Source organism: Sturnira hondurensis, unplaced genomic scaffold (genome assembly GCF_014824575.4).
Source record: "Sturnira hondurensis isolate 20B ecotype Veracruz unplaced genomic scaffold, ASM1482457v3 Scaffold0000256, whole genome shotgun sequence".
NCBI lineage: Eukaryota > Metazoa > Chordata > Mammalia > Chiroptera > Phyllostomidae > Sturnira > Sturnira hondurensis.
The window spans coordinates 5500613-5528457 of NW_028072887.1; the positions used below are offsets into that span (position 1 = coordinate 5500613).

The 27845-nt window shown below is 36.7% G+C and overlaps 1 protein-coding gene across 1 annotated transcript in view; it reads left to right on the top strand.

Annotated features, from left to right (window-relative positions):
• The window catches only part of SPOPL (speckle type BTB/POZ protein like), an 81811-nt gene extending 66575 nt beyond the window's left edge, over positions 1-15236 (top strand). Inside the window, exons 9-12 of the mRNA XM_037028903.1 lie at positions 2754-2876; positions 7563-7705; positions 7795-7848; positions 10966-15236. Coding sequence (XP_036884798.1) covers positions 2754-2876; positions 7563-7705; positions 7795-7848; positions 10966-11110 — 465 coding nt within the window. The 3' untranslated portion in view covers positions 11111-15236. The remainder of the gene's footprint in view (positions 1-2753; positions 2877-7562; positions 7706-7794; positions 7849-10965) is intronic.
• The last annotated feature ends 12609 nt before the right edge of the window (positions 15237-27845 follow it).

Here is a 27845-nt window from a genome sequence, read left to right on the forward strand (position 1 = left end):
CTTCCAAGTAACCACTATTTTGATGCCTATTTGGTGGGAAAATAACTCAGTAGTTGTTCTCCAAAAGGGTAGTTATCCAAAGGCCTGTTTTTGTCCATAGCTAATTGGGAGTTCTCTAGTTAAGAAGAATATTTCTCTTTTCCAGACTTTATGATTTTGGAATTAGTTTTCCAGAACAAAATTAACGCCGACATTTTTTTAACCACTAAAGTAAATGGATATTTAAATGGATATTAGATTTAACAAAAATGACATAAATTGCATTATTATATGTCAACTGTAATTAAGATATCACCTATTTGGTTTTCCCCATTGTTTCTCTGTCACCTGCCATCATGAAATGCTGTGAGATTAAAGATCTGAGGTTGATTCCTTACTGGTTGCATTACATGTGGTCATTAGTGCTCCAACTGGACTGCTGCACAGTTTATGTGGGCTCAGCTTTATTCTTTCTGCAGAACTGAAGGCTGCAACAAAATAGCGGCTTCCTGTCCTGTGAATGTTGGTCTTGGCAGGTACTATGATCAGTCAGCCTTCTGATCATTTCCAAGTAAAGGGACATTAATGATGTGTCCACGGCTATTGTCAGCAAAGGGTCAGAAAAGTTTAGTGTTGCTCAATGTTAGATTTTAGGTTCATCAATCCTGGGAGAGAAACCAAATATACAAAGATATAGGACTAGAAAAGGAACTAGTCCTCTTTGGGCTTGAGTATGTGTTAAGTAAATAGGTCAGGTGCCAGTAGATAATACTGTAAACAAGCAGACAGGGGTCCACTTGCCTGACACCTTGATGAATGATCCAACAATAATGCTGGAAAGCACAGGTCGTTATTTACAATATTCCGACTTTGGGGGTAGGAGGAGCTCACAGCACTTCAATTTTGAGCTCTGTTCTCTCACAAGATCTTGTACTTACTTCCCTTGCTCCCCCAAAAGGTTATAAGCAAAAAGCCCTAAAAAATCCCCATATTCTTACTTTAAACTGGCTATGTGAACAGTTCTCCATTTCCCCTGGAAGGTACCAAATTTGCCATCCTTTCACAGCAGCTCTCTCCTCTAGGATCTGGGGTATGTTGTTAATCATTTTCCTTGTGATAGTCCAGGAAAGACGTGAGTCTCAAGAGTCGAGATAGAGTCCGGGTTTGCACGGCGGCAGGTCAGTTTCTTGCAAGGAAGGGTCCTGGATGGCTTTGCTGTCTGCTAGAGTGGGCATTAACAAAGCAGCCTGCCTGCCTTCTTACTAGCCCATGGCAGATCAGCTCCTACAGCCCACATGGCTCCTGTCTCCCTACAGGCAGTATGGCTCCTTCTACACCTTTTCAAGCTGCATGGCTGGATCCCCTCCCATAGCTGCCTGCTTTATTTAAATCCTGACCTGGAGCCTTTTACATTACCCCATTTCTGACTCCTCTCACTGTGGACTACATTCTGCCAGTCCTCTGTACAGTTAACATTCCTTCGGCTGCCATTCTTCATCAGGGCAGGCAAGGGATTCTCGTGCAGGCACTGTAAGCCCTCAGCTACATCACAAGTCACTGTAGGCCCTCAGCTACATCACAAGTCAAAGTCACACCCATCTTCCTGGCCCCAGAGCTGGCGGAGCAATAGCAGAGCACTTAGCATAACTCTTAAACTAGCCAAGTCACCATAGATATACAAAGTACCTCTCAGTTACAGTCCTCCACTTCCTTCATCCCCCAAGACCATAGTTGTAGAGGTTTTTTTCCTATATGCCCAGGAATGTTTGTTCCGAACCCCATTGCAATACTATATGCCATTTTGCAAAAGGAAGGGGTTTTGAGGTGTAGTGGGCTCTGGCATTATCTTATACCTCACCCTTCTTTTGCTTAAAGCTGGTTATAGGATCTTGGCATTGTATTACAATGTAGACATTCAGTGGAGAAAAAGTTACTTCATCTGCTAAGATAGAGGTCAGAAACTGAACACAAATGTATTTTGTTTGGTCGATGGTGTTTTTTTCTCTTTTTAATTGAGAAATTGGGGTTTATATTCCTACATGGTAGTACTTGGCTGGGTATACTTCTCCTCTTAGACCTGCCTGTTTCATTTTTACTGTGTACCTTATTGAAGATGTCTCGGATTGGCCAAAAAGTTCATGTGCTTTTTTTCTGTAAAATAAAAAAAACAAATTTTTCATTCTTCACCGATATTCTGAGTATGTCAGCTGTCTCACTCTTGGTGAGACGTTGACTGTTCTGAATGTCTCAGTTTGATTGCTGTCAACTTCTAATGGTCTACCTACCAGCCATGGATCATTGTCCAGTGAGAAATCTCCAGCATGAAACTTCCTAAACCACTTTTGACACATTCCATCCTTATCCATACATGGCACAAATCTTTTTTGTGTGTTTTTACCTTTCTTGAAATAATAAAGCATAATATGTCCACAATGTCACTTATTTTCTTTCATCTTCACTACTATAAAAGGGCTACACAAAAATTCACCAGTTTTGGTAAGTTTTTTTAAGTGCACGCTGACATGCCTGCTGTCACAATACAATGTAACAAAATCGATTCAAATGAATTTAAAGACAACTAAACACTTCTAGAGCCACCTTACGGAAAAAAACAAACTTTTTGGCCAATGTAACACTTACCTCAGTTTCAAAAACAGAGTTTAATCTGTATATGAGTTGTACAGATTTGGGGCTTTTAAATTACTGTTGAAATTTCCCCGTGGTTTATTTACATGTATATGTTCTTTAATTTTTTGTGTTGTTTTCAATATCAGAATCGAGTGGAAATAAATGATGTAGACCCTGAGGTTTTTAAAGAGATGATGAGATTCATTTACACAGGGAGAGCGCCAAACCTTGACAAAATGGCTGACAACTTGTTGGCAGCTGCAGACAAAGTAAGTAAATAGGTCTTAAAGAGCTGGAAAATGTCTTCAAGATTTTGATATATCTAGAGAGTTCTCAAATGAAAACATCAAATATTTTGAAATACTAAATTAATTTATACTACTTTTAGGTGGCTATTGAGAGTATTATGAAATAGCATACAGTGGGATAATATGGAAATGAGATCGTTTTAAAATCACTATTAGGAGTATATCCTAAGCACCCTGAAACACCAATCCAAAAGAACCTATGCACCCCGATGTTCATAACAGCACAGTTTACGATAGCCAAGAGGTGGAAGCAACCTAGATGCCCATCAGTAAATGAATGGATCAAAAAGCTATGGTACATTTACACAATGGAATTCTATGCCGCAGAAAGGAAGAAGGAGCGCCTACCTTTTGCAACATCATGGATGAAACTGGAGAGCATTATGTTGAGCTAAATAAGCCAGGCAGTGAAAGACAAATATCATATGATCTCACCTTTAACAGGAATCTAAACAACAAAACAAGCAAGCAAGCAAAATATGACCAATGACACTGAAATATGGAACAGGCTGACAGGGTCCAGAGAGGAGAGGGGAAAGAATCGTAGGGGGAAAGGGGAGGGACTCACATGAAGAAGTATAAAGGACACATGGACAATAATTAAGGTGAAGGGTGGAAATGGGATGGAGGTGGGGAGCACTGAGGGGGGCAGGGCAGGGAATATAAAACAAAACTGTACTTGAATAAGAATTAAATAAAAATAAATAACATGCTATATACATTTATTTTATAAAATAAATAGCTCATAAACATTTTTATATGGAAGAAGGTGAATTTTCATGAGAATTAATTATAAACTCAGTAGTTTTGACTTTATCTTTACTGTTTTATAAGAACACAATAGCATATGTAATTTATTGCAATTGTCAGATAGTCTTATTTTTAATATATAGTGCCTTGCCTCTGTTTATAAAAAGGAAGAAATATTGGATATTTTGACTAATTAAATTCTCTGATCAACAGATAAATTTATTTTAATTTGACAATATAGAAAGAAAAAACAATTTTAATTTTATGATGCTCTTTTATGGTGGTGGTTTTATGAAGTAGGGAAACTACAAAAATAACAGAAAATCTTGAAGCCAGTAGTTTTTGATCCTGGGAAGACATTGGGAGCTTTCTCCAAAAGTGTTGATGTCATGCCACTTTCATCCATTTATATGCATATGTGTATGTATGTGTGTGTATATAGACAGATCCATCTCATGGTATTATCATTGTTTTGCACAGCGTTGCAAACATTGGGGGAAACTGGGCCAAATGTATATAGAATCTGTTTACAACTGCACATGAATCTATGACTATCTCAATAAAAATTTAAATAAAAATGCCATTTATATATAGTCACATCAAATATATTAAAAACATAGGCATAAATAAATACATAGACAAAAATGTTCAAGATTTGTGCACTAAAAATTATATTTCCAAGTGAAATTCAGGTAGATCTAAATAAATGGAGAGATAAATCTTGTTTATGGATGGGCTAGAACTCTCAGTATTATTAAAATACTATTCTTAAAATTGATTAGTAGAACCAACATTTACTAACAGTCTTTTTTTAATTGATAAGCTTATTTAAAAATGTATGTATAAGTTCAAGGACCTATAATCAGTAACTGAAAAGAAGATCCATCTGATAATAAGACTTACTCTACTGCTTTAGTATTTAGGACAGTGTTTTATTGGTGACAAGATGGAAAAATAATTAATTGGAACAGAACAGAGTACAGAAATAGTGTGGGGGTGACTTTTCCCACAAGTTTCTCCTTTCATCCGCCACTGATGAAAGTAAACACTACCAAGACATGATTTGCTTGGGGAGGAGAGGTGGCCAACCTCTCAGAGGAAAAAGCCCAAGAGCCCCTTCCTCAATGGCTTTTATTGGGTTGTAATACACAGGAATACAGGTGGCAAGGATCAAACAGTAGATAACATTTCAAAGAAATCTTAGGGCTTAGTCTGAGTCAGTGTCTGTCAGGAAGGGGGTTTTGCAGAAACGTTAGGGTTTCCTGCTCAGACCCTTAACATGTGAATGAAAGCACTCTTAGGAGAGCAGGTTTCACAGGTTTTTGAGGAATTCCTTGTGATGCCAGATTTTTCCACAGATCCGCTCTGGCAAGGCAAGGAGCTGCACCCCTCTCCCTGGTGTTCTCAGGCTTAAGGGGATTAGAGCCAGGAAGCACTTCTCCCAGAGGACATGGGGACTTGGGCTATGTCACATAGCCGGGGGGGCAAGGGTCCATTGCTCGCTCTTTGTTGCAGCCCCTCGAGTCCTTCCATGATGGCCTCCCAAGTGATTGAGTCTGGCTTAGGTTGCCCCTCCTCTGAGGGGTCTTACCTGTCATTGACTTCTGACCAAGCTTTGGGGGCAGGGAGGAAACTGAGGCAGCATTCGCTACCAGAGACAAGCTTTGTCTTCCATTCCAGAGATCACTCACTCATCCTTAGCCATGGGGGTAGTTACAATTCCTGAAACCAGGCAGAGAGGTCCCCAACAAAATAGACTGTCACACACATGGATATCTGACTTTTCATGGAAGTGCAAGAAAAACTCAGTAGAAAAAGGATAGTTTTTTCAACAATTGGTGCTGAACAATTAGATACCAAAATGCCCTGCAAATTGAACTTCGAACTAATTTGAAAAAGTGAACTTTGTACATGAACTTCATGTCATATATAAAAAGTTGTGTAAAATAGGATTATAAACCCAAAGATCTAAAAACTACTAAAAGGAAACTGGAGAAAATCTTCACGATCTTGGGTTAGGCAAAGACTTCTTAAGTAAAATTAAAACTTCTTTTCTTAAGACACAGGAGAGATCTGGCCAGGTAGCTCAGTTGGTTAGAGCATCATCCTGATATGCCAAGGTTGCAGGTTTGATCCCCAGTCAGGGTACGTACAAGAAGCAACCAATGAATGCATGAATAATTGGAACCACAAATTGATGTTCCTCTCTCTCCCTCTCAAATCAATCAATATTTTTTATTTTTTTAAAAAGGAGACTAAAGATTAGTGACAGACTGGGGGGAAATATTTACAAACCATATGCTTGATCAACAACTTTTGTTCAGAATATATCTGATAAAGGATTTATTAACTACATAAAACATTCTCAAAACTCAGTTGTGAGAAAGCAGTGTTATTTCTAAAAAATAGAAGATATCTGAGCACACATTTCCTGAAATAGTATCAATCGAACATATCAGAAGATGCTCAACATCATTAGTCATTAGAGAAATGAAAATTGAAATTATCACAAGATACTTCTTTAGCTATCGTAATACCTAAAAATTTAAAAGACCATACTAAGTATGGTCAAGGTTGTTAAGAATTAGGACTGTCATATACTGCAAATGGGATATAAAATGGCACAACCATTTAAAAAGACTTGTTTGGTCATTCCTTAAGAAGTTTTACGCTTGCCATAGGATGTAACAAACTCACTTTTAGGTTTTTATCCAAGAGTAGAGAAAGTGTTTGCCCATACATTGACTTATATATGAATGCTTATAGAAGCTTTCTTTGCAGTAGCTAAAAACTGGAAGCATCCAAATGTTCATTAACAGATGAATGGATAAAACAAATGTGGTATGTTTATATACAATGGCATATTCAGCAATAAAGAGCATTGGATTTTTGATACACAGACAACAACATGCATGAATCTCAAAATAATTACACTTTGTGGAATAAGCCAGTCGAAAATGAGTACAAATTGTATGATTTGAATTATGGAAGATTCCACAAAGTATCAAGTATAGCAGTAGAAGGCATGTCAACCATGGTGCCTGGGATGGGAGGAAAGGTTTACAAAGAGGCAGCAGGAGACTTTGAGGGGTGATGAATATGTTCACTATCTGGATTTAATGGTGATTATAGGGCTACATAAACTCATTATAATCTTTAAATTTGTACAGTTTATTGTATGTTAACTGTACCTCAATAAAGCTGCTAAAGATGTTATAACAATATATACTAAGGATTTAGTGGCTATGAATATGATTTCTTTAGCTTTATAATTCATTCTTTAAGATTGAGTTGTGGCAATATACTGGTTAGTAGAGAAGAGAGCTATACTCATTAGGAGTATTTAGTAGTATGTTTGTTTGTTTGTTTTTAGAGGGGAGGGGAGGAAGAAAAAGGGAGGGAAACATCAACGTGTGAAATGTATCAGTCCACTCCTCCTAACACATCCTCAACTGGGGAGCTGGCCTGCAACCCAGGCATGTGCCCTGACTGGGAATTGAACCGGCAACTTTTGGTTTGCAAGCCAGCACTCAATCCACTGAGCCACGCCAGCCAGGGCAATAAGTTTGTTTGTTTGTTTGTTTTTTAAAGAACAAAACCCTGTTTTTAAAATGCACAGTATTTTGTACTATGAAAGTTGAAATTTCCTAAAGAAAATTGTTTTTTTCTCTTGAATGTATTCATTTGTATTTTCTTCATGTTAGGTTAAAAATAATTTAGAGAATTTTAAGTTACTCTCAGTTCAAAATATAAAGTGCTGTAACTTTATTTCTAAGTCACTAATATTATGTATTATTATGTGTAATAATATAATATTATAAATTTTAATATTTAAATATTATTTAAAACTTGGTAGTTTGACTAAATGTTTAATGGTTATGTTTTTCTTGTGGATAGTATGCACTGGAACGGCTGAAGGTCATGTGTGAAGAAGCTTTGTGTAGTAACCTCTCAGTAGAAAATGTTGCTGATACCCTTGTCCTCGCAGATTTGCACAGTGCAGAACAGTTGAAAGCACAAGCCATAGACTTTATTAATAGGTAAGGTATGCTTGTATTTCAGTGAGCATGACACCTTCAACTTTTTTCACTGGACTTTTTTTTTACATGTGTTTAAATCTTCAATGCAGGTGCAGTGTACTTCGACAGCTTGGGTGTAAAGATGGGAAAAACTGGAACAGCAAGTAAGATGACATCAGTTTCTGACTTAAAGTTGATCTTCTTACATTAAATTAAGTGTCTGCATAGCCTTTTGTTCATCTACAAAATGTAGGAATCAAAAATATTAGTTATATGGAGGAAACAGCTGGTTATTTAAAAATAATAATAATTGGACTAACTTGGTGAATTCTTGAGGCTATGCCTCCTTGTAGATCAGCTGTGAATGTGAACTGGGATGAATGCTCTAATTTCTTTAGCACATATGCTCACATACTGTATAGCCGAGTCCAGCTATTTCAGTGGCTACTAGAGACCCTTTTCTTGTCCCTGATGCATTTCTAAAAATACAGAAAATAATCATTTTTAGCCTATGAGTAATGTACCTGTAGATTTGCCTAAAAAGTCATTATATTTGGATGCAGGCAGCGTATTACTTCTCAGGATAGCCAAGTACTTTGTATTGAATGCTATATTAAGCCAACTGCCTAATATCCAAAAATGGGAATAATTTGCTCTTTACTTTCCCTGGTAAACTATAAGAGGTAGCATAGTTATATCTTTTCTAAACCCAGTTCTTTTGAATATGAACTATTAGAACTTACTATTCTTTTTGTTTTCTTCTGTCATTTTTAGAGATACTCTTCTACTCTTTATAGTTATTCAAAATAAAAAAAGGTAGAGTTGATAGGTTGAAATTTGCATCTTTTGATTTTTTTTGTTTGTAAACCCCTAAATTCCATTTTTGCATATAACCAAAGTTGATAGAAGGATGTTAAAAAAATTAAAAAGTCAGTGTTAGAGGCATTAAAATGAGTGTTTGTTGACTTAATTATTTCCCATTGTTTTAATGTTTTGGTATATGTGAAGTTAACTGAATTCCTGTCAGTTTGTGAATTCTGTTTTCTTAAAGTAAAAATTAATGACTGCTTACAATTTATTGGTTCTGTATATTTGTCAGTGTGTGATAATGTTATTATTACTGTATATGATCTAGATAAAAATCAGTTTAAATTTAAAATACAATGAATAAGCAGCAAATGACAATTTTATAATCATTTGTACTAAGTCATTTGCAAGCTCTAGTTTTATTCTGTGAAGAAAATATTTTACATTGTATAGCTTTTTCAATGTGGAAAAAAATCAATTATTTTATATCCCCTGAAGAATCTATTGTATGTACAACAGTAGATGCACATACAACATCAGTAGATATTTGTTAAATAAATGAAAATGTCAGATATCTTGAGAGATATCTATGTGATTCTAAACAACTAGTTGAAATTATAAACATAATGACACACTGATAATCTTATGTCAGGTAAATAAAAAAAGTTGTTTATTCAACAAACATTTACTTAGTATCTGTTGTATCTCAGACCCCATGCTAATGTGCTGCCTGTAAAGAACAGTTATGGGGGAAAATTCCTATTCTTGAGAAATGTAATGAAAGAAACAAATACATAAACATATCATTTTATTATAATGTGGTAAGTAATGTTATAAGGGAAGCTGTGTACAGAACACTTAACAAAGGCTGGAGGTGTAGGGATGGCTTACTGCAGATGACAGAGGTGTCTTAAAAACGTGAATAGTAATTAGCAGAACTAAAAGGGAAATAACGGGTTGAAGATAGAAAGGATAGTTTGGATCAAAACATAGAAGCCTGAAGGCAGTAGCTGATCATTCATTTTACAGATATTTATATTTATTACCCAGTAAATATGGCCCAATGCACTGTTTTTAGTATCAAGAATATAGTAGTGAACATAGCATATGTGTTCTCTCTCTTCATGGAGTTTATGGTTTAGCAGGAGCTAAATAGGAATTAAACAAGTAACTGGAATAAAGTATGATGATAGGTAAAGTATAGCGTGCCATCTGAGTGTATAATAAAGGTACCTAACCTAATCTAGGGGTCAGAGGAAGCCTTTTCAAGGAATTGTGTGAATAAAGACCTAAAACATTAGTGAGAATTACCCTGGCAAAGAGGAGGGGAGAGATGAAAAAGTGCGTCCCAGAAAAAGGGAATCAGGTATGCAAAATTTTGGTTATGGGAAGCTGGAGAAAGCAGGCAGGGATAAGATCCTGGAAAGCCATGTAAATTAACATTAAGGCTTTTAAAGAAATTATTCAAAGAGTAATCTAGTAAAAGGTTTCAACCTAGGACAGGGCCTGATTAAGTTTGTGTTTTTAGCATTTTCTCCACAGAGAAAATAAATTGTGGAGAGGTTGAGGTGATGTGGTGATTGACAAGGTTAAATAAATGTAATTGGCCATTTAGAAAGTCACTGGAGTAGGTCAGGCAAGAGATTAAACCTGATAGGTAATGGAAGGACTAGAGAAAAATGAAAGGATATAGTATTCCAAAGGGACAACTATAATATTAGGATATTATTATATTTGGATGCCAGGTTGGCAGAAGAGGGAGGAGACAGGGAAGGGTAAAGTGAGATGATGTGGGCCTTAACTAGGGATTTAAGATATCTCTGGGAATTAAAATAGGGCTTTGATGATTGACTGGAAAGGACAGAGTCTAACATGACTCGAATCACTGGATGATGATGGAAGCATTAACTGACTAGAAATGAGGAGGGAAGAATTTAGGGCTTAGGGAGAGACTTGTTGAGTTCTTATCCAACAGTCCTGAATTTATGGGTCTTGAAACACATCCAAGCAAAATGAACAAGTAGTTGGGAACTTACCTTGTGAGAGTCTTAGGATTTAACAAATCAGTAGTTGTCATCATTGAGTATGATAGTTAAAACTGTTAAGAATGGGTGAGATAGGGTGAAGATGGATGGAGCCTAGAGGGCAAAAGTTGGAACTCTAAGGAAAACCTGAGCCAGGGAAAAGAGCTCTTGAAAGAGCTGGTTTGGAAATGGTAACAATGGGACTGGGACTATAGGGACGAGTGTCACATACTTCAGGAGAAAAGAATTTCCAGAAAAATTTAATAGTTTCGGTTACAACCAAAAAAACTAGTAAGGTGAAGATGATGATTTAATGAATTTGAGTGGTTCGGTTACATACATAAGCAGTGTTCAAAACATTTTAAAATCCGTAAATTAAAAAAAATTGACAGTGCAACAATGCATTTTGAAATGTACTCTTTAATAAACACCTCTTACTTTGTTTTTCAGCCAAGCAGCGGACATAATGGAAACATCAGGGTGGAAGTCCATGATTCAGTCTCATCCTCATTTAGTAGCAGAAGCCTTCCGAGCACTAGCATCTGCACAGTGTCCACAGTTTGGCATTCCACGCAAACGGCTAAAACAGTCCTGAAATCCTCCATGAACTGTAGAAAAATGGAATTGACTTTTATTCCTCCAGGTCCAGGATTCTAATAGACAAACTATAAGCAAGAGTTGTTGCTGTTGTCTTGTCCACAGAACAGAAGCTGAAAAAGCATATTGCTTGTGTTTCAGGTGGATAATTTATGGTTTATTCTTCAGCTTTAAATTAGACTATACTCTAATTCACTTCAAGGCCTTAAATTATCTCCAATGACTTCTCTTGTTCATGTAATACTTTTAAGTTTTTATTGTGCCTTGTCATTTTGACCAAGGCTATGCAGGATTGCACTAGCTCCATAATGCAGTAATATTGATAACTGAAGATACTAAGTTTCAAAAGGATCTTCCATTAGTTTAAGAAAAGCAAAATTAATTTCATAGGGTTTGTGTTGTGCTATCTCAAAGTTTAAAAATAGGTTCTCCCTAAAAGCACTTGCATTGGAGATAACCGTTAATGTCTCCAGTCTAAGTTCTGTAAACACAGGAGAACCTGCTTACCTTCAGAGTAAGTTCTGACAATACACTGTTCAGTTCTAATTTATTTTTCATTTCATGGAGCAAATATGCAATGAGTTGGCCCTAATTTTTAGTAAAATCTGTGATGTGTGTTTGTTAACTGTTCAGCGAACTAAGAGAAGCATAACAAACCTTTTCTTGGTGGGTTTATCCAAGTTTACAATTACTGAGAACTGGTTACGGTTAAGATTTCAATAAGAAGAAAGCATGTTTTGTGCTGGATTAATTTTTTTTATTTATAGTGACCTACATTTATATGAAGAATTCTGTACATGTTAGAAGTAAGGATGACCAAATGTAAATTTAATAAGTGGGCCAATTAAGAAAGATATATATGCACTTTTAATGTGTAACTTTTGTATGCTGAATGGTACATATATTTTTTTGCTTTTGAGAAAATTAATAAGGTATAATTAATTGTGTCTTAACTTTTGAAAGAATTTTTTAAGACAGATGGAGGTAACTGGGCAGTTTGTGATAATAAGAAAGATATCCTTCATTATCGTTAAATTGGTTTCAATTTCAGATAATTATTGCTGAATTTACTTCTTTTTTATCACACTTTGGAGAAGGCAGCTGAACAATAAATGAATCCTGAACAGTCTACCATTCTAAAAACAACGGACTGATACTATTGGCAGACCAAAGGGGAGAACCCTTAGAAATATGTCAGGTCACACTCTGAAACTCCACCCCCCGCCCCCACACCTAGTGTTCTCCTTTCTGTTTCAGTTACTGTACTAACGTGGATGATACTGAAATTCTGCATAATGTGAACAGGATAAACTATTTATAAATTGCTTTTCATGGGCCAGTTCTTTATTATAAATGAATTTCAGCTTTAAACAAATAACCTGTTCAGTGTTCGATAGCTCTGTTCATAGAGGAGGTCTGTTCCAGAGCGTCGTCCCAGAGAAGGAGGAGCTCTCGGTGTCAGGTCACTGCATCTGATCCCTGAAATAGTGACAGTGCACTTAGGCAAGATTTGTATTTGATCACAGGGGGAAAGTATGTCACTGGGAAAGGGTGCATAAACCTATATACTTGCATATATTACTTTAGTCCCCAGATTCAGATATGTATAATTTGTTTATTTAGGTTTTGAATTTAGGATAAAAAGGAAAAATAAGCCTGGGGTTTCAAAATAGATTTTGGGGGTTATCTCTTTGTTAGGTATTCACTGAAGCAGTTCTAATATAGCAAGAGTGATTAATATTTACATTGAACAACACTGTCAAATAGGCACTTGTGATCCATAACAAACTGCAGTTTGGAAAGATCTTGTTTTTTCAGATATCTTTATTCCTTTCTGTGTGGTTTCATTCATTCTTTGTTTTGTTAAATTACATTTGAAATTGGAAGAGTCCCTTGAGATAGAAGGAAGATTCTTATATGTTAATGGACTCCATCCTATGTAGCCCTGCTGTAGGGAGCAGAAATTCACTTTCTTAAATTCACCATAAGATTGAATTCATTAAATTTACAATGTGCAATTTAAAAGATAGACACACATACCATATATACTACGATTTTACTTTAAAATTATGTTAAGAAAACAAAAACTCCTATAGAGTTTTTTTGTTGTATATCAAAAAAAAAAATACTGGAATGCCCACTTACATCGAACATGTACAGGCACAGTGTGAATTCACTGCTTGGAACGTGCCTGGTCAGAATCCACATTTCTGAGCATAGTGACTTGAGTCGTAATACCATATAATGAACATTTCAGCTTGCCCTCACTTGTTTTTGTGTTTATTGCAAATCTTAGGGATTTTACTGTAAGTACTTTTTTTTAGTTCAATAGCACATTTTGTACCAAAAATGTCAAACACTGTGCTGTAAGAATATCCATGTTTGTAGAAATGTCCACTTTTCAGATAATATAATGCCTACCTTTATACTAACAGGATCATATGGTAGTTCATGTATTTTTTTATTTATTATGTTACATTTTTGGTATTGTAGGTTCTTGAGGCAGTGATAAAAAAAAAAAACTGTGTTCTGACATAAGTGCTCTGACAACCCTTTTCTTCACTTTGAAAAGATGTTGCTTTCAACAGGCACAGATTCTGTCTAGAGCAGTCTTGCCTTTTGATTATCAGCCTGTTCCTGTTTCCCTTTTGTCATCTAAATGGAACTTTTTCTTCAAAAGTAGTGACTGGCTTTTCAACATTACATACAATAAAGGTAACCATTAGAAAACCGTTCTTTAGATTCAGATAGGGAAACACACTGTATTTGTGCCTTTTTCATTTTTGAATTTTAATGTGTATATTGGTATTTGGAGCACAAATATGAAGGTGCCATAATACTATGGCTGCCATTGTTACCTCCTTGAATACTCGTGTGTCATTGTCTTAAAATAGTCATTGGAGAACCTTGCATGTATTACCTGGTTATTTGGACATCAGTGTGTGCGTGTGTGCATGTGTGTGTGAGTGTACATGTATTGTACTTGTTTTCACTTGGACTTGTGTGTGGTATATTCAAGAGAGTGAATTTCTGAAATAGGACTCAGTTAAATGTTGAAAGTTCAGGCTAGTTGAAATACTTCACTTAAATGTGCTTTACTTCGGGGGATATTGATTGACAGAGGAAATAATAATTGTCAAAAATGTGACCAATTTACTGCATGACAAAGTAGTGCCTTTTTAGGACATCATTAGTTTTAAAGTTAAGTTCAAAATATTAACAAAGGTCTCTTAAAAATTGTCATGGCTATAATTGGCTTTTTAAAAACTAGACTTTAAATTGCCAAAAGTATAATAACGAATTTATTTGCCCATTTAAGTTTTATGCATTTAAGCATTTTAAAACGTAAGCAGGAATTCTTTATAAAATTGTGGATTATAGACGCCACCCATTGTTACTAAAATAGAGCACTAGGAACTTCAGTAAGTTGATTTTTAAACTCACAGAGCTTTTATCATAGCCAGGTATACTTCAAATGTTCAATTATTCTGAATTGGACCTTCATCCTCTTTGGTGGGTAAAATAAAAATATTCAATATATTCTTGCAAAATAAGGTGGGTGGGTGGGTTTCATTGTGTTTTCAGATTATAAAGACAGCACTTTCACACACAAATAAGAGTATTTTGCAGACCTCTTTTATACAGATTATGAGCTCTATTTAAGTGTTTGTGGAATGATGTAAATTTTAGGTCCAGTTGAAGAAATACTGAGTGCCCGCCATATCCAAGACTGAGTTCCCTTTCGCTAGTAATCATATCATCACATGTCTTCTGCGTGCACTCTGTGGACTTTGTTTGAAAAGGAATTCTTATATTTAATTTTTTTGTTAGAGTTTATTATTGTACACTGTACCCGGTTAATTTTGCAATCAGATTTTTAGAGTAAAGATAAAACTTGAGTCCCACTTTTGAAAATGAAAATCTAAAATTATTTAAAAATTAGTTCTGGGGGAAGTTGATTTTCAAGTTTCAAATGTATAAATGCTTATATTGAACTTCTCAGCCTCATTTTTAATCCACTCATGTTAATGATGAGATACATACTTTTGGTATCTTGTTGCTGAAAATATTTTTTGCATTTCAGCACTTTGCGTTAAAATAAAGTTGTTACTACGTATTCACAATTAATTGGTTTATTTTGTGTTTATTTGAAAATATGAACTCTTACTTTTTACCTGCTATCCAGTGTCTTGAAAACCATGTTTCATGTATTTTGTCTTTTGTGTTTTTGTTTGTTTGGTTTGGTTTGGTTGTTGACAGGTGGGAGGATAAATCTAGACCCTGTAACTCCATCCGGGCCGTGTAGCTTTCGTTAATCAGAGGTGGAAGGAAGGACTCTGAAGTGGCACATCATCACTGTCTTTCCTTAGTTATGATGAGAATGGGAAGTGTGGCTCACACTGTAGAAAACAAGATAGGTTTTTGTTTGTTTGTTTCTCAGACCTTAAAAAACAGATGCACCAACACCTCAAATGGATTTCTTCTTAAAACATAAGAACGTTTTACTGGGGAATATGCACAAATAGGATGGAATGTTAGCCCAAGCTTTGTCCTGGCGGAGATTACCAATTCAAATTCTAACACAGGAGCCTGGTAGAAGGGAAGTTGCAGGCCAGGCGAACTATGTGATGAACTGGGGAAATGGCCAGCAATGTAGAGGTAGGCCTGGTCCAAAGTCACTCAGACTCTCTAGTATGACAGTAAATGAGGCTCTAACTTTCTGGCTCGACTCAATGGCACTGTCTGTATCCTCAACTCCTGTGACCTACCTTAACCATAAGAGTGTTTTTTATTAAAATACTACCAAAAAATCTTCAAAAGTAGAGCAAAACATAATAATAGAGTGGCATTATTGTTAATGAGTCCTATAAAGAGGACCCATGGTCCCCCAAAAGAAGATTACCCGGGAGAATGCAAGATCACAGATGAGGAAATGAGTCTAAATCTCCTGAAGAAGTGATTACCCTCTTTACTGGTTGGAGATGTGTGTCCACAAAGCTCAGCACTATACACACGCCAAGGATAATACATTTGTACTGTTTTCTCAGCCGAAGTAGCCCATTACTACAACCTGCTTCTCCTGTTTTACAATCTCTTTTGGTCAATATTTTCGTAAGCTAGTAAGAAAGCTAACCCACACAGCATATTTGGAGAGCTGGGTCAACATTTTAAAAATAATAATAATTTCTAGATTTTAAATAGCTATTGTTTGGCTTCCAGTGTCCTAGATGTACAATGGTAGCTAAGAGTATCATACTAGGAGTAGTAATCACATGCAGGATTCCACTGATTATGACTTAGCCACGATGATGACTTAGTCATAAAATTCTAACTCCTGCTGCCACTCAGGGTAGTCTATACAGGTACAGACCCAGATTATCTGAGTCATGAGATATATGCTCCTACGAATACTTAGTATGACTTTCCTTGCCTTAAAGGACATCAAAAGATACCAACATGTAGTAGTTAAATATGAAGTGATGTGGTCTTTTTTTAATACCTAGTAAAAATAACAAAAGGTATTAACTGTGTAAAGAAAGCCCGTCCATCTGCAGTACTCAGCAGGAAGATGAGTTTCTTCAACACAAATACTTCATAGGACACATCACTGCTGTCACAGTAACCACTGACTTTCCCTGCATTTATGGGTTTATGGATCTCTAAGAGGCTATGTTTCATTACTGACCTGCATTTCTAAAAGATCTTTCCCAAAATATTTTCTTAGGAAGCCATTTTTTTAACATTAAAAAGGTGCCATTTTTCCAAATAGGTTTGGTTAGCTCAGTGTTTCTCACCTGGCGTGCTTTTGTACCTTCCTTTCTCCCACAGGACATTTGGCAATGTTTAGAGATGTTTTGGTTGTCAAAACTGAAGAGGAAGGTGTTACTGGCATTAGCAGATAAAGGTAGGGGTTTTATTGAACATTTTACATTGTACACCATTGACTTATCCAGAGCCAGACGTCCATAGAACTAAGACTGAGAAATCCCCGTTTAGATGAAGGCTATGTGATACTATTAAACTTCATTATAAATTCCAGTTGAGAAATACCTTTGATGCTAAGTTTTAAAATTATAAATGTTTCAAGAAAAAGTAGTCTATTTACTATTTTTATATAATAACCTTGTTTGCTTAGTATTTTACCATTTACAAAATCCTTTCATATGCTTTAGTCTCACTTCTCCTCATGGCTCTGATAAGTCACCTTTGTTTCCTGCTTTCCTAGCAAAGGCACTCTTGTTCAGGAATGGGGCTAAGTGGTTCAAGCAAGGTCACACTCCCATTCTGCATGGAAAATCCAGTGACCTTTCTGCTACCCACCAGTTGTGATATTCTTGTAAAGAACATTATTTAAAGATTAATGTTGAAAAGATTAATCATTATGAAAAGATTTAAAAATGTAAAAATCTAATCACCGTGTTTCTGTGGTTCATGACTCCAGAAGACAGATGTAATTTGTTCTGAGGATGAAGAGAGAGGGCAGGGTGTGGGGGTTGGTGTTACGGGAGGTGGAAGCAAGTATGGGAGGTAAGGAGCAGAGAAACAATGACATTAGTCAAGCCAAGTGGAGGAGCAGAGACAAGTTCCTCAGTTTAACGTGACTACTTTCCTGTGGATATCATTCCTTCCCCTCTAAATGGGGTTAGACCCTTATTGAAATATCAAATGGGCACATATACTTAGGCCAACCAGAAGAACAGAAACCGCACTCATTTCCAACAAGGAATCTCAGAGGGAATCCATTGCACAGGTGATGAGAAGAATCCAGGCTTGAGCAACCAGAGGAAACCATTGCACTTTTAAGCAGGTGTGAGGGAAAATGTGATATTGCCTGGGTCCAGGGCTGATTCCTGCTAGGTCTGCCCAGCAGGAAATGGGGCCTGGGAGCAGGCAGAGTTGCTGCTGGGGAAGGTGCCTAAGGCAGAAAGAGTGAATGTACTGGCTTTTCCCTTCCTCTGCCTTCCAGGTTCCTGACAGTCCCTTCTATTGGCCTAACCCAGCAGGAGCCTGGAAAACAGCCTGGAGGAGCTGGCTGAGAGATGGAGCTGAGGAGGGCAGAGGATGGATCTGAGTTCAAATGGGCTCAGGGCCATCACATATCCTGTGAGCATTATGCCAGTGGGTGGACATTGTGAATTAGTTCAAAACATCAGGAGAATATCCCTGGTCCTAAATCACCTGTTTGTTCAATTCAAGGGAAACAAGGGAAACGTATCTTAAGTCTGTCCTGGAGCAAACAAATTGATAAGTAAAAGAAAAATCAAATGCAGAAGGGGGAAGGAATTTGACAAATGAAACACAATAATATTTACGTCTTCCTCTTTAGATAACTACAATGCTTTGTAAGAAAAGCGATGCATTTTAAATGGTAATTTGCAATTTTGCAGAGTAGTTGTCTTTTCTACATGGGCAATCTATTTTTTGGAACCTACTAAAAACTGCTTAGCAGTGAGGTATTGCACATGTATCTGCCTTAACAAATGCATACTATCAATATTGAATTAGTTATGCTAATGTCATGTAACTTTAATATAGTGCTTAAAGGTGATCTTTCCAAAACCCTCCTACCCCTTCTTAATTTCAAGTAGCAACTTAATCGTTTGCTACTTTCTAAAAGAGCTGATTTGGGGCAGGACATTCCTGGACCAGGTCAATAACAGTGACACAATTACTAGTAAAAAGTCTTGGCCAAAGGGACAGTACCAGTACATGGTGGAAACCCTTCATATGCCCAACATGAACATGTGTGTGCAGAGTGAATTCCCCTGTGAAGAGGAAAAGGCCAAAAATCTTAAGAATGTTGTGTATGTCATTATATTAAAATACAACAAGTGCTCACATACCCTAAATTTAAAATCTTCTACTCTGTAGCAGTTGGTGCCTTTAGTGATTAAGTACGTGAAAACCCTGTCCGTTCTACCACCTCAGAATCATTTGTTTCTAAGAGAAGGCTAAGAGTGCCTTTTCTTTTGATCACTATTTTAAAATGAAAAACATACTGGTAGAAAATTTTCACACAATATGCTTTTGCTATATTTTTTTCTCTTGATAACAGGGAGGTTTGCACACATGTGCAGGGATAGTGGCAAAAAAGAGTTTGTGATTCCTGTTTTGAGAGCTTCCTTTTCACCTCCTGTCTCTTGTCCTCCACCCTTAATCCTTTTATACAGGATTCAGATGTAGTCCTGTGACATAACAACCAAACGATTCCTATAATATCTAACCTTACCTTTGCCCAAATTTAAGACAGGCCTTAAATACAAGAAATGAAAGAAAAAGTGTGATATTTAGGAATACCAACTGTGGCACCAAAACCCCAAAAAGTCGCTGTCCTGATGGCTACTGTTCACTTTGCTCTAGTATAGATTCACGGCCATAGCTGAAGATGTTTGGAACGTATACTTTCAGAGTGCTAAAAAGATCTTGAGGACATAAGAAAAACAGGACAAAAACGAGGAAAATAAAAATAACATGTAATTGAAAAAGAGGAGTAAAATAGATGCATTACACTTGATAATCACCAGAGATGATAATGGAAGTCTGAGCCAGTAGAAGACAGGGTTCAGAAGTGCTCCCAGATCACAAGGACAAGGATAGGGAGAGGAAAATACTGGTGATGCAGTTTGGTTTCTATAAACAAATGAAGTGCCAGGCACTGCGGATCATGTTTACAGTGATAAACGCAGTATAAATGTGCCGTATCCCCATGAAGTGTATGTTCTGAAAGAAAGTGCAAGTACACAATTCAGTGTGTGAACTGTGCTACGAGTACAAGAAGTGCATCCACACTGGGGTGGGGGTGGAGAGGCCCCATAGCCTTCCTGAGGAAATGGTGTCTACACTGAGATGGGGTGGAAGTTAGGGAGCTTACTGGGGGTGTTGTCCAGCTCACTATGCAAAGTCTTAAAAGTTGACCAAGGTCTATATGCAACACTTACAGGAATGAAATGAGCATGGCTACAATCTAATGTATAAAGGGAAGAGAAGACTAAATCAGTACGTGAAGGTCATGCTTTTTTTTTGAAAAAGTCCTCATTGAATGAGTCAAACTTAACCTATGAGTAAGGGATTTTAAGTGGGGTGATGTCATGATCATCTAAAGGGGTGGGAGGGGAGGGTGGGAAGTAAAAACTCAATCTCCAGATTGTAGGAGGCTCAAAGAGGGTAGGAAGACCCTTTTAAGGGTTGGTTGAGGAATGACAGTGCTCTGTGCTAAGGTAGAAGCACTGTTACGGACAGAGGAGAGACCTGAAAGGGAATGCTGAGAGAGCTTGGAAAATAACTGCATGTGGTAGAAGGGACAGAGGAGTCAAGTGCAACTCCCAGGATTTTTATTTGAGAAACTGGGTGGAGAATACCGCTGTTCACTGACACAGAGAGCACAGGGTGACAGCAGTTTTGAGAGAAAAAAGTTAGTTTGATTGAGATTCTACTGGGCATTTTGGTTGGATCTGTGAAAGATAAATGTGGGAGTGATCTGAGTTCTGGAGTCAGGAATCCTCAACATACAGGTAACAATCGGTGTGTATAGGCTGAGCTAAGGTGAAGAGAAGGCAGGGCAGAAAGGGACAGAAAGAGCAGCTTACAAAAGGTGGTAGATCACAAAGATAAACCCAGAAGAGTGTCTATTGTTGAGCAGTCAGGAAGCTAAAACACAGATTTAAGTTTTGAGTTTGGAAATGATAGGAGTCTTTGGAGTAGGGAAAGAAGTCATACTGGAGTGAGCAAATGAATGCTGTNGGAGAGACCTGAAAGGGAATGCTGAGAGAGCTTGGAAAATAACTGCATGTGGTAGAAGGGACAGAGGAGTCAAGTGCAACTCCCAGGATTTTTATTTGAGAAACTGGGTGGAGAATACCGCTGTTCACTGACACAGAGAGCACAGGGTAACAGCAGTTTTGAGAGAAAAAAGTTAGTTCGATTGAGATTCTACTGGGCATTTTGGTTGGATCTGTGAAAGATAAATGTGGGAGTGATCTGAGTTCTGGAGTCAGTTACCTATATCCTCAACATATAGGTAACAATCGGTGTGTATAGGCTGAGCTAAGGTGAAGAGAAGGCAGGGCAGAAAGGGACAGAAAGAGCAGCTTACAAAAGGTAGATCACAAAGATAAACCCAGAAGAGTGTCTATTGTTGAGCAGTCAGGAAGCTAAAACACACATTTAAGTTTTGAGTTTGGAAATGATAGGAGTCTTTGGAGTGGGGAAAGAAGTCATACTGGAGTGAGCAAATGAATGCTGTGAATATAAACGTGGGACATTTGGCAAAGAGGAAATTGTAGCTACAGGTGGGGTTGAGGGCTCCTTTCTCATTTTGGTTGGTTGGTTTTCCTTCGTGATGTCAGTGTGTTAAGGCAATGATGAGGAGTCAGGAAACAGAATACAGAAAGCATTACTGAGGTCCTATAAGAAAAGAAGATGAATGAAATCAGATGCCAGACACGATTGTCCCTAACATGTGAGGGGGAATTTTTTTTTTTGCCTGAAAGTTGATATACTGATTTTATGTTATCATTTCTTTTGAAGTCATATACTTAGAGTAAAGGGTATAGGTGATGGTTTTAGAGCAGGGTCAGCAAGCCTACTTTGTAAAGCACTTAGTAAATATTTTACCTGCTCAATATTCCATTTCTGTGTGGGAGTGGCCATAGGCAATATGTAAATAAATTAGTGCATCTGTGGGCCATTAGAAGTATTTATTAAAGTATGTGGTGGGCTGGAATTGACCCCTGCACTTTACATAGTTTTCTGAGTTCATAGGATTGAGAAGTACAGAGGAGTTTTGGAATATTGTGGAAAGAAAACATGGATGGCCCAGCTGAGATTGGAGGCCATGACTTTAGAGAGGATAAACTGAGGTGACCCAGTATTTCTATATTGATGTTACCAAATACATAATTGGAGTAGAAGCAGTGATTATAGATAGTAATCATTTAAAAAATATGTGTTTTCCAGGTTTCTCCATACTGTTGCAAAGGGTAAAACTTTCTTTGTTTTTATGGCTGAGTATTACTCCACTATGTAAATGTCCCACAGTTGTTTTATCCACTCATCTACACGTGGGCTTACACTAAGTGAAATAAGCCAGTCAGAGAAAGACAAATACCATGTGATTTCACTCATATGTGGAATCTCCTGAACCAGGTGAACTAACAAGCAAAACAGAAGCAGACTTAGAGAAAGAGAGCAGGCTGACAGCCATATTGGGGGTGGGAGGTCAGAGGGTCAAGGGACGAAGCAAAGGGGAAAAAGGACTCATGGACATGGACAACAGGGTGGTGATTGTGGGGGGAGAGGGGTATAAGGGAACTAAATGGTAATGAAAAAATAATTAAAAAAATGAATTTTAGAAATGAGGAAATGTACAGTGCTCCAAGTGGTACTCATGAATAGTTAATCAAACCCAGACATACTGGGTCACTTGTAAATTGCGAACATAAGCAGTGTGGGCATTCAAGCAATAAATAAAAATTTAAAAGTCATATAATATCTGACAATATTTCATGTGAAATAAATTTTGACTCAAGAACCTTTAGCCATTTAATGTTTCCTATCTAGAGTTAGTATTTAAATAATATACTTGTATGTTAATGTAGTATCCAAAGCATAGAATGCTGAAAATTGATCAAAATTAATCAAAGCATAGAAGCTGAGGCTTTAAAGGACTGGCAGTGAGTATTAAACTTAGGGGGAAATCTAACTTACTATAACATTGTTTGCAAATATAAATGTAAAAATTGATCACAGCCCTCTCCAGCACTCCCCTTCCCCACCTGCTTCTCCTATACTCCCTCAGGAAACGTGTGGAGACAGTGCTTATCTCCCTGCAAAGGGGCTGCCTTCCTCCCTGGGGAACCTGACTGGTTTAGAAATATGAACTAGAAAATGTAAGCATGTAAATATTACAAATATAATTGTGAAAGTGATCATCTAATATAAAGAAAAAGTAAACTAGGCAAGAGAGAATGGATTGGGAAATAAAAGTGTGAAATTCTTCCTCTTCCATCAACAGGAATTAAAAGTATTTTCTTACTGATTTTTAAACTTTGGTTATAAAGATTTAAGAATTTTTAAAAAGTAATTAAGAAGCTTTAACTGTCCACTGGTGGAATTTTAAAAAGACTATATATATATATTCTCCAAAGCACAAAACATCCTGTGTGTGGCAAGTCAGGGAAAGAGACCAATTAGGTCACCAAAAAAGCAGGCAAGGGTAACATGACAAAGCTCCAGAATGAGGATGACAAGTAGAACAGTTTAAACACACCCACTAGAAGAAAATCTCATTCGGCAGTGATCTCAGGTACCGTGTTCTGATAGAATTTAAGAAATAGATAACAAAATATGAACCTTATGGGAGGGGAAGTTGAAAGGACGCTGTGTCACACACCTCAACAGTGTGTAGTTGCTGGCCAGGCATAGGGAGGACATGTGTTTGTAAGGGACCAAGTGCGAAGGCTTAGGGGCTAGAGGCGATGGGTGATGATTTTACTGAAATGTGGTAGAGCTGAAAGGTAGAGCTTTTTGCTGATGTGCGGTGCCTGCGGGGGTGTGTGCATCTGTTTTTAATAGGAATTCGAGTGAGAGAACTCTGGGAGGACTAAGTCGGGAAAGCCAGTTTAAATTCTAAATGGTCTAAATTGACTAAATCAAGGAAAAAGAAACATTTTTAAAATAATTACCTCTACAAAAGGGTTGGGACTAGGTTGGTTTTATATAGAAATTACTTTAAACTTTCTAGGAACTGATAATTCCCATGATACGGAAATTGAAGTAAATACTGAAAAAATAAACTTAAAAGAAAAGTTTCCAAAATAAATGAAATAATGTAAGGAGCTTTGGGGCAACTAAAAATGTACCAACATTCACATAAAGGGCGTGCCAGAAGAAGAGAGAGAGCAAGATAGAAAAAAATAATGAGCAAAAGCTTTCCTAACCTGGTAAAGGAAATAGACATATGAGTCTAGGAAGTGCAGAACATTTCAAACAAGATGAACCCAAAGGGGTCTACACCAAGAACATCATAAAATGTCAAAGGTTAAGATAAAGAGAGAATCTTAAAAGCAGCAAGAGGTTACCAACAATGGAGTTCCCAAAAGACTGTCAGCTGATTTCTCAATAGAAACTTTGCAGGTCTAGAGGGATCAGCAAGCAAATTTCAAAGTGATGAAAAGCAGGGGCCTACAACCAGTATTACTGTCCTGATTCTAAATCTATCCTTTAGAATTGAAGCACAGGTGAAGAGCTTCCCAGACAAGAAAAAGCTAGAGGAGTTCATCACCACCAAACGAGTATTTCATGAAAAGGTCTTCATTAAGAAGAAGTAGAAAAAAAGGTTTAAAATATAAACAATAAAATGGCAATAGATACGTATCTATCAACAATTGAATCTAAAAAAAAATAAACAAGCAGGACAAAAACAGGCTCATAGTTACAAAGAACATTTTGATGGTTGCCAGATGAGAGGGAGGTCGGAAGGATTGAATGAAAAAGGTGGAGGGACTAAGCAGTACACACTAGTTGTCCCAGAAGTCATGGGGATGTAAAAGTACAGCATGAGGAATATATGGGGGGACAACCCCCCAACATACCATTTATTTATTAAAAAGTGTGTATGTATTCATACTTGTTTAACCTTAAGTCACCTTCGAAGTCTTTCCGATACAATGCACCTATTGAGTGTTTTTTTCCACTGCTCAAAACAGTTTTTGAACTCTTTGATCCTGATACTTTTGACTGTTTCTGATGCTTTTTGTTTCACTTCTGTATTGGCAAAATGTTTCCCTTTGAAGACTTTTTTTAATCCAGGGTAACAAAAAAAAGTTGTGGGGGTAGGATTCGGTAAATTGGGAGGGTGGAACATGGGGGTCATGACATTTTTGGTCAAAAACTGCTGAACACTAAAAGCAGTGTGGGCAAGTGTGCTTGTAAATCAGCCATCTGAAATAGGCGAATGTGTTGAGTCTTCAAAAATAATTCACTGAAGCCAAATGCAGCCTCTCACAGCAATGCCAGCTGGTGCACTGATACAGATGGGTTCCTAGAACACTCACCTAGTGGGGAAAGCCAGTACTACAAGGGGCCTGCCCTCCAGAAGATATTTCCGGGTTTGGGGAGTTTCCCCCTCACGTACAAAAATAAATTATCTAAGCTTCTGCCTTAAGAAACTAGAAAACATTGAAAATAAAGCTAGGTAGGGACATCGGTAAAATATAAAATAGACTAATAGGCAAAATCAACAAAGTCAAAAGTTTGTTTTTGATATGCATCTAGCAAAACTGATCATTACTGATTAATTGGTCTACTAGTCTGTGAGCATAGTGTATGAGAGTACAAGCCTGCCTTTGTCTGTTTTGTTTTACCATCACTGTATCCCCAGAAATTTGCACAAATTGAGTAAGGGCTCAATTGTATATTTGTAACTAAAGGAAACACTCCTTTACAGCTGCAAGTCTTAAATTCCAAAAGGAATGGATCAGATAAAGACTCCAATGTGTTAGGTTTGCCTTTGCTTTAGTGTTTTAAGTTCACATTTGGAACAGATCAACATTGAACTATAATTCATTTTTGGAAAATGCAAGAAAAATTTTGTGAAAAATGTATCCTTCTAAAATAAGGATTCACACCATCCCAACAATTGTGTGCCACTTTATGTCCAAATGATTGTAAACAACCTCATCAGTAATGATGGTCTGCATAAGAGTTAAGTACAAACTAGCAAATCAACCAGGTGACATGAAATATTACCTTTCCCAAGCTGAGTGGTCAATAGTCTCACTAATTTATTGTTCTTGATTTTACCACCTTTACCATTTTGGATAGCTTTAAAAAATCAATTTATTGACTTTTCCAGAATATATATTTTTAATGTTTACAATCTTTTATCTCATTAATGATGTAATACACATATGTCTTATGGAAAATTTAAAAAATGTGGTCTATTGAAACAAATGATTCCCAGTGTTGCATAATTCAAAAACAAATAGTTTTATTGTGTTTTCATATTTCCCTCAAGTATATTTTTATTAAATATTTTTCCTATTTTTTCCTTATCCTTCAGTATAATTTTGTAGTGAGTGCTCTTATACCTCAACTAAGATCATCACTAGGACCTTTCCATTTTATTTTCTGCCACTGTGATTGGGATGTTATGTTTCATAAATGATTTTGGCCTGTACATATATCTTTTAGATCATGTCTAATTTTCCTGGCCATTTCACTAAATTAGCCTTACATTTTAAATTTAATTTGGGTTTTATAGGAAAAAAATTGTATGTAATTTTCAAATACAGGCCTTTCCCATACTTCTATTGCATGTTTGTTTCATGGAACAAAATTTCTAGAATAATTTTAAATAATAAACATGTCTCCCATACTTGGTTTGTAAAGATATCTTGAGTGAAATACATGTGCAGTTTTGTAGAGTTCAACTAATGACAATGGCTTTAGTTAACATTTGGTGTGGTGTAGAATTGATACCCTTATACTAAACCTTTCTCGGAGTCCTAGATTAGCGTTAGGAGACTTGGTTTGTTTTACTTTCTACTTCTACATTTTAGCTATTAGAATTTTATTTAGGATTCTGTTGTTCATATTTTAATTGAAATGGGTCTGTAAGTCTAACTTGTGGCTTATGTAGTAAAAGAACAAAAGAGACTGGGAATAAGCATTTACCAGGGCTACTGCCACCTTTAGGACATTGCATTAGCATCTTATATGATCTAGTTTATTTGTTTGAAATATTCTAACACCATCTGTTTCATTTTTTTAATGTATTTTATTGATTATGCTATTATAGTTGCCTCCATTTTTTTCCTTTGCCCCCTCCACCCAGTACCCTCCATTCCCTCCAGCAATCCCTCCCTTAGTCCACGGCCATGGGTCATGCATATAAGTTCTTTCACCACTTCGTTTCCTATACTGTTTTTAACACCCCCCTGTTTGTTCTGTACCTACCAGAGTGCACTTCTCAATACCTGCCCCTTTCACCCCATTCTCTCCCTTTCTCCTTCCACATGATAATCCTCCATATTATCTCCATGTCTATGATTCTGTTTTTGTTCTGCTCGTTTGCTTAGTTTGCTTTGTTTGCTTAGTTTGCTTTGAGTCAATTGTTGATTGTTGTGAATTTATTGCCATTTTAATGTTAATAGTTTTGATATTTATTTTCTTAAATAAGTCTCTCTAAAATTTCATATAATAATGGCTTGTTGATGATGAACTCCTTTAGCTTTATCTTGTCTGGGAAGCACTTTATCTGACTTCAATTCTAAATGATAGTTTTGCTGGATAGAGTAATGTGGGTTATAGTTTCTTGCTTTTTATCACTTTAAATACTTCTTGCCAGTCAGTCCCTTCTAGCCTGTAAAGTTTCTTGTCAGAAATCAGCTGACAGTCTTATGGGACTCTCTCCTCTTCTTTCGCTGTTTTTTTTTTAAGACTCTTTATCTTTAAATTTTGGCATTTTAATTATGATGTGTCTTGGTGTGACCCTCTTTGAGTCCATCTTGTTTAGGATTCTCTGTGCTTCCTGGACTTGTATATTTATTTCCTTCACCAAATTAGGGAAGTTTTCTTTCATTGTTTTTTCAAATAAGTTTTCAATTTCTTGCTTTTTCTCTTCTCCTCTCAGCATGCCTATGATTCAAAGTTTGGTGTGTTTTAAGTTGTCCCAGTGGCTCCTTAATCTATCCTTGTTTCTTTGAATTCTTTTTTCTTCTTGCTGTTCTGAC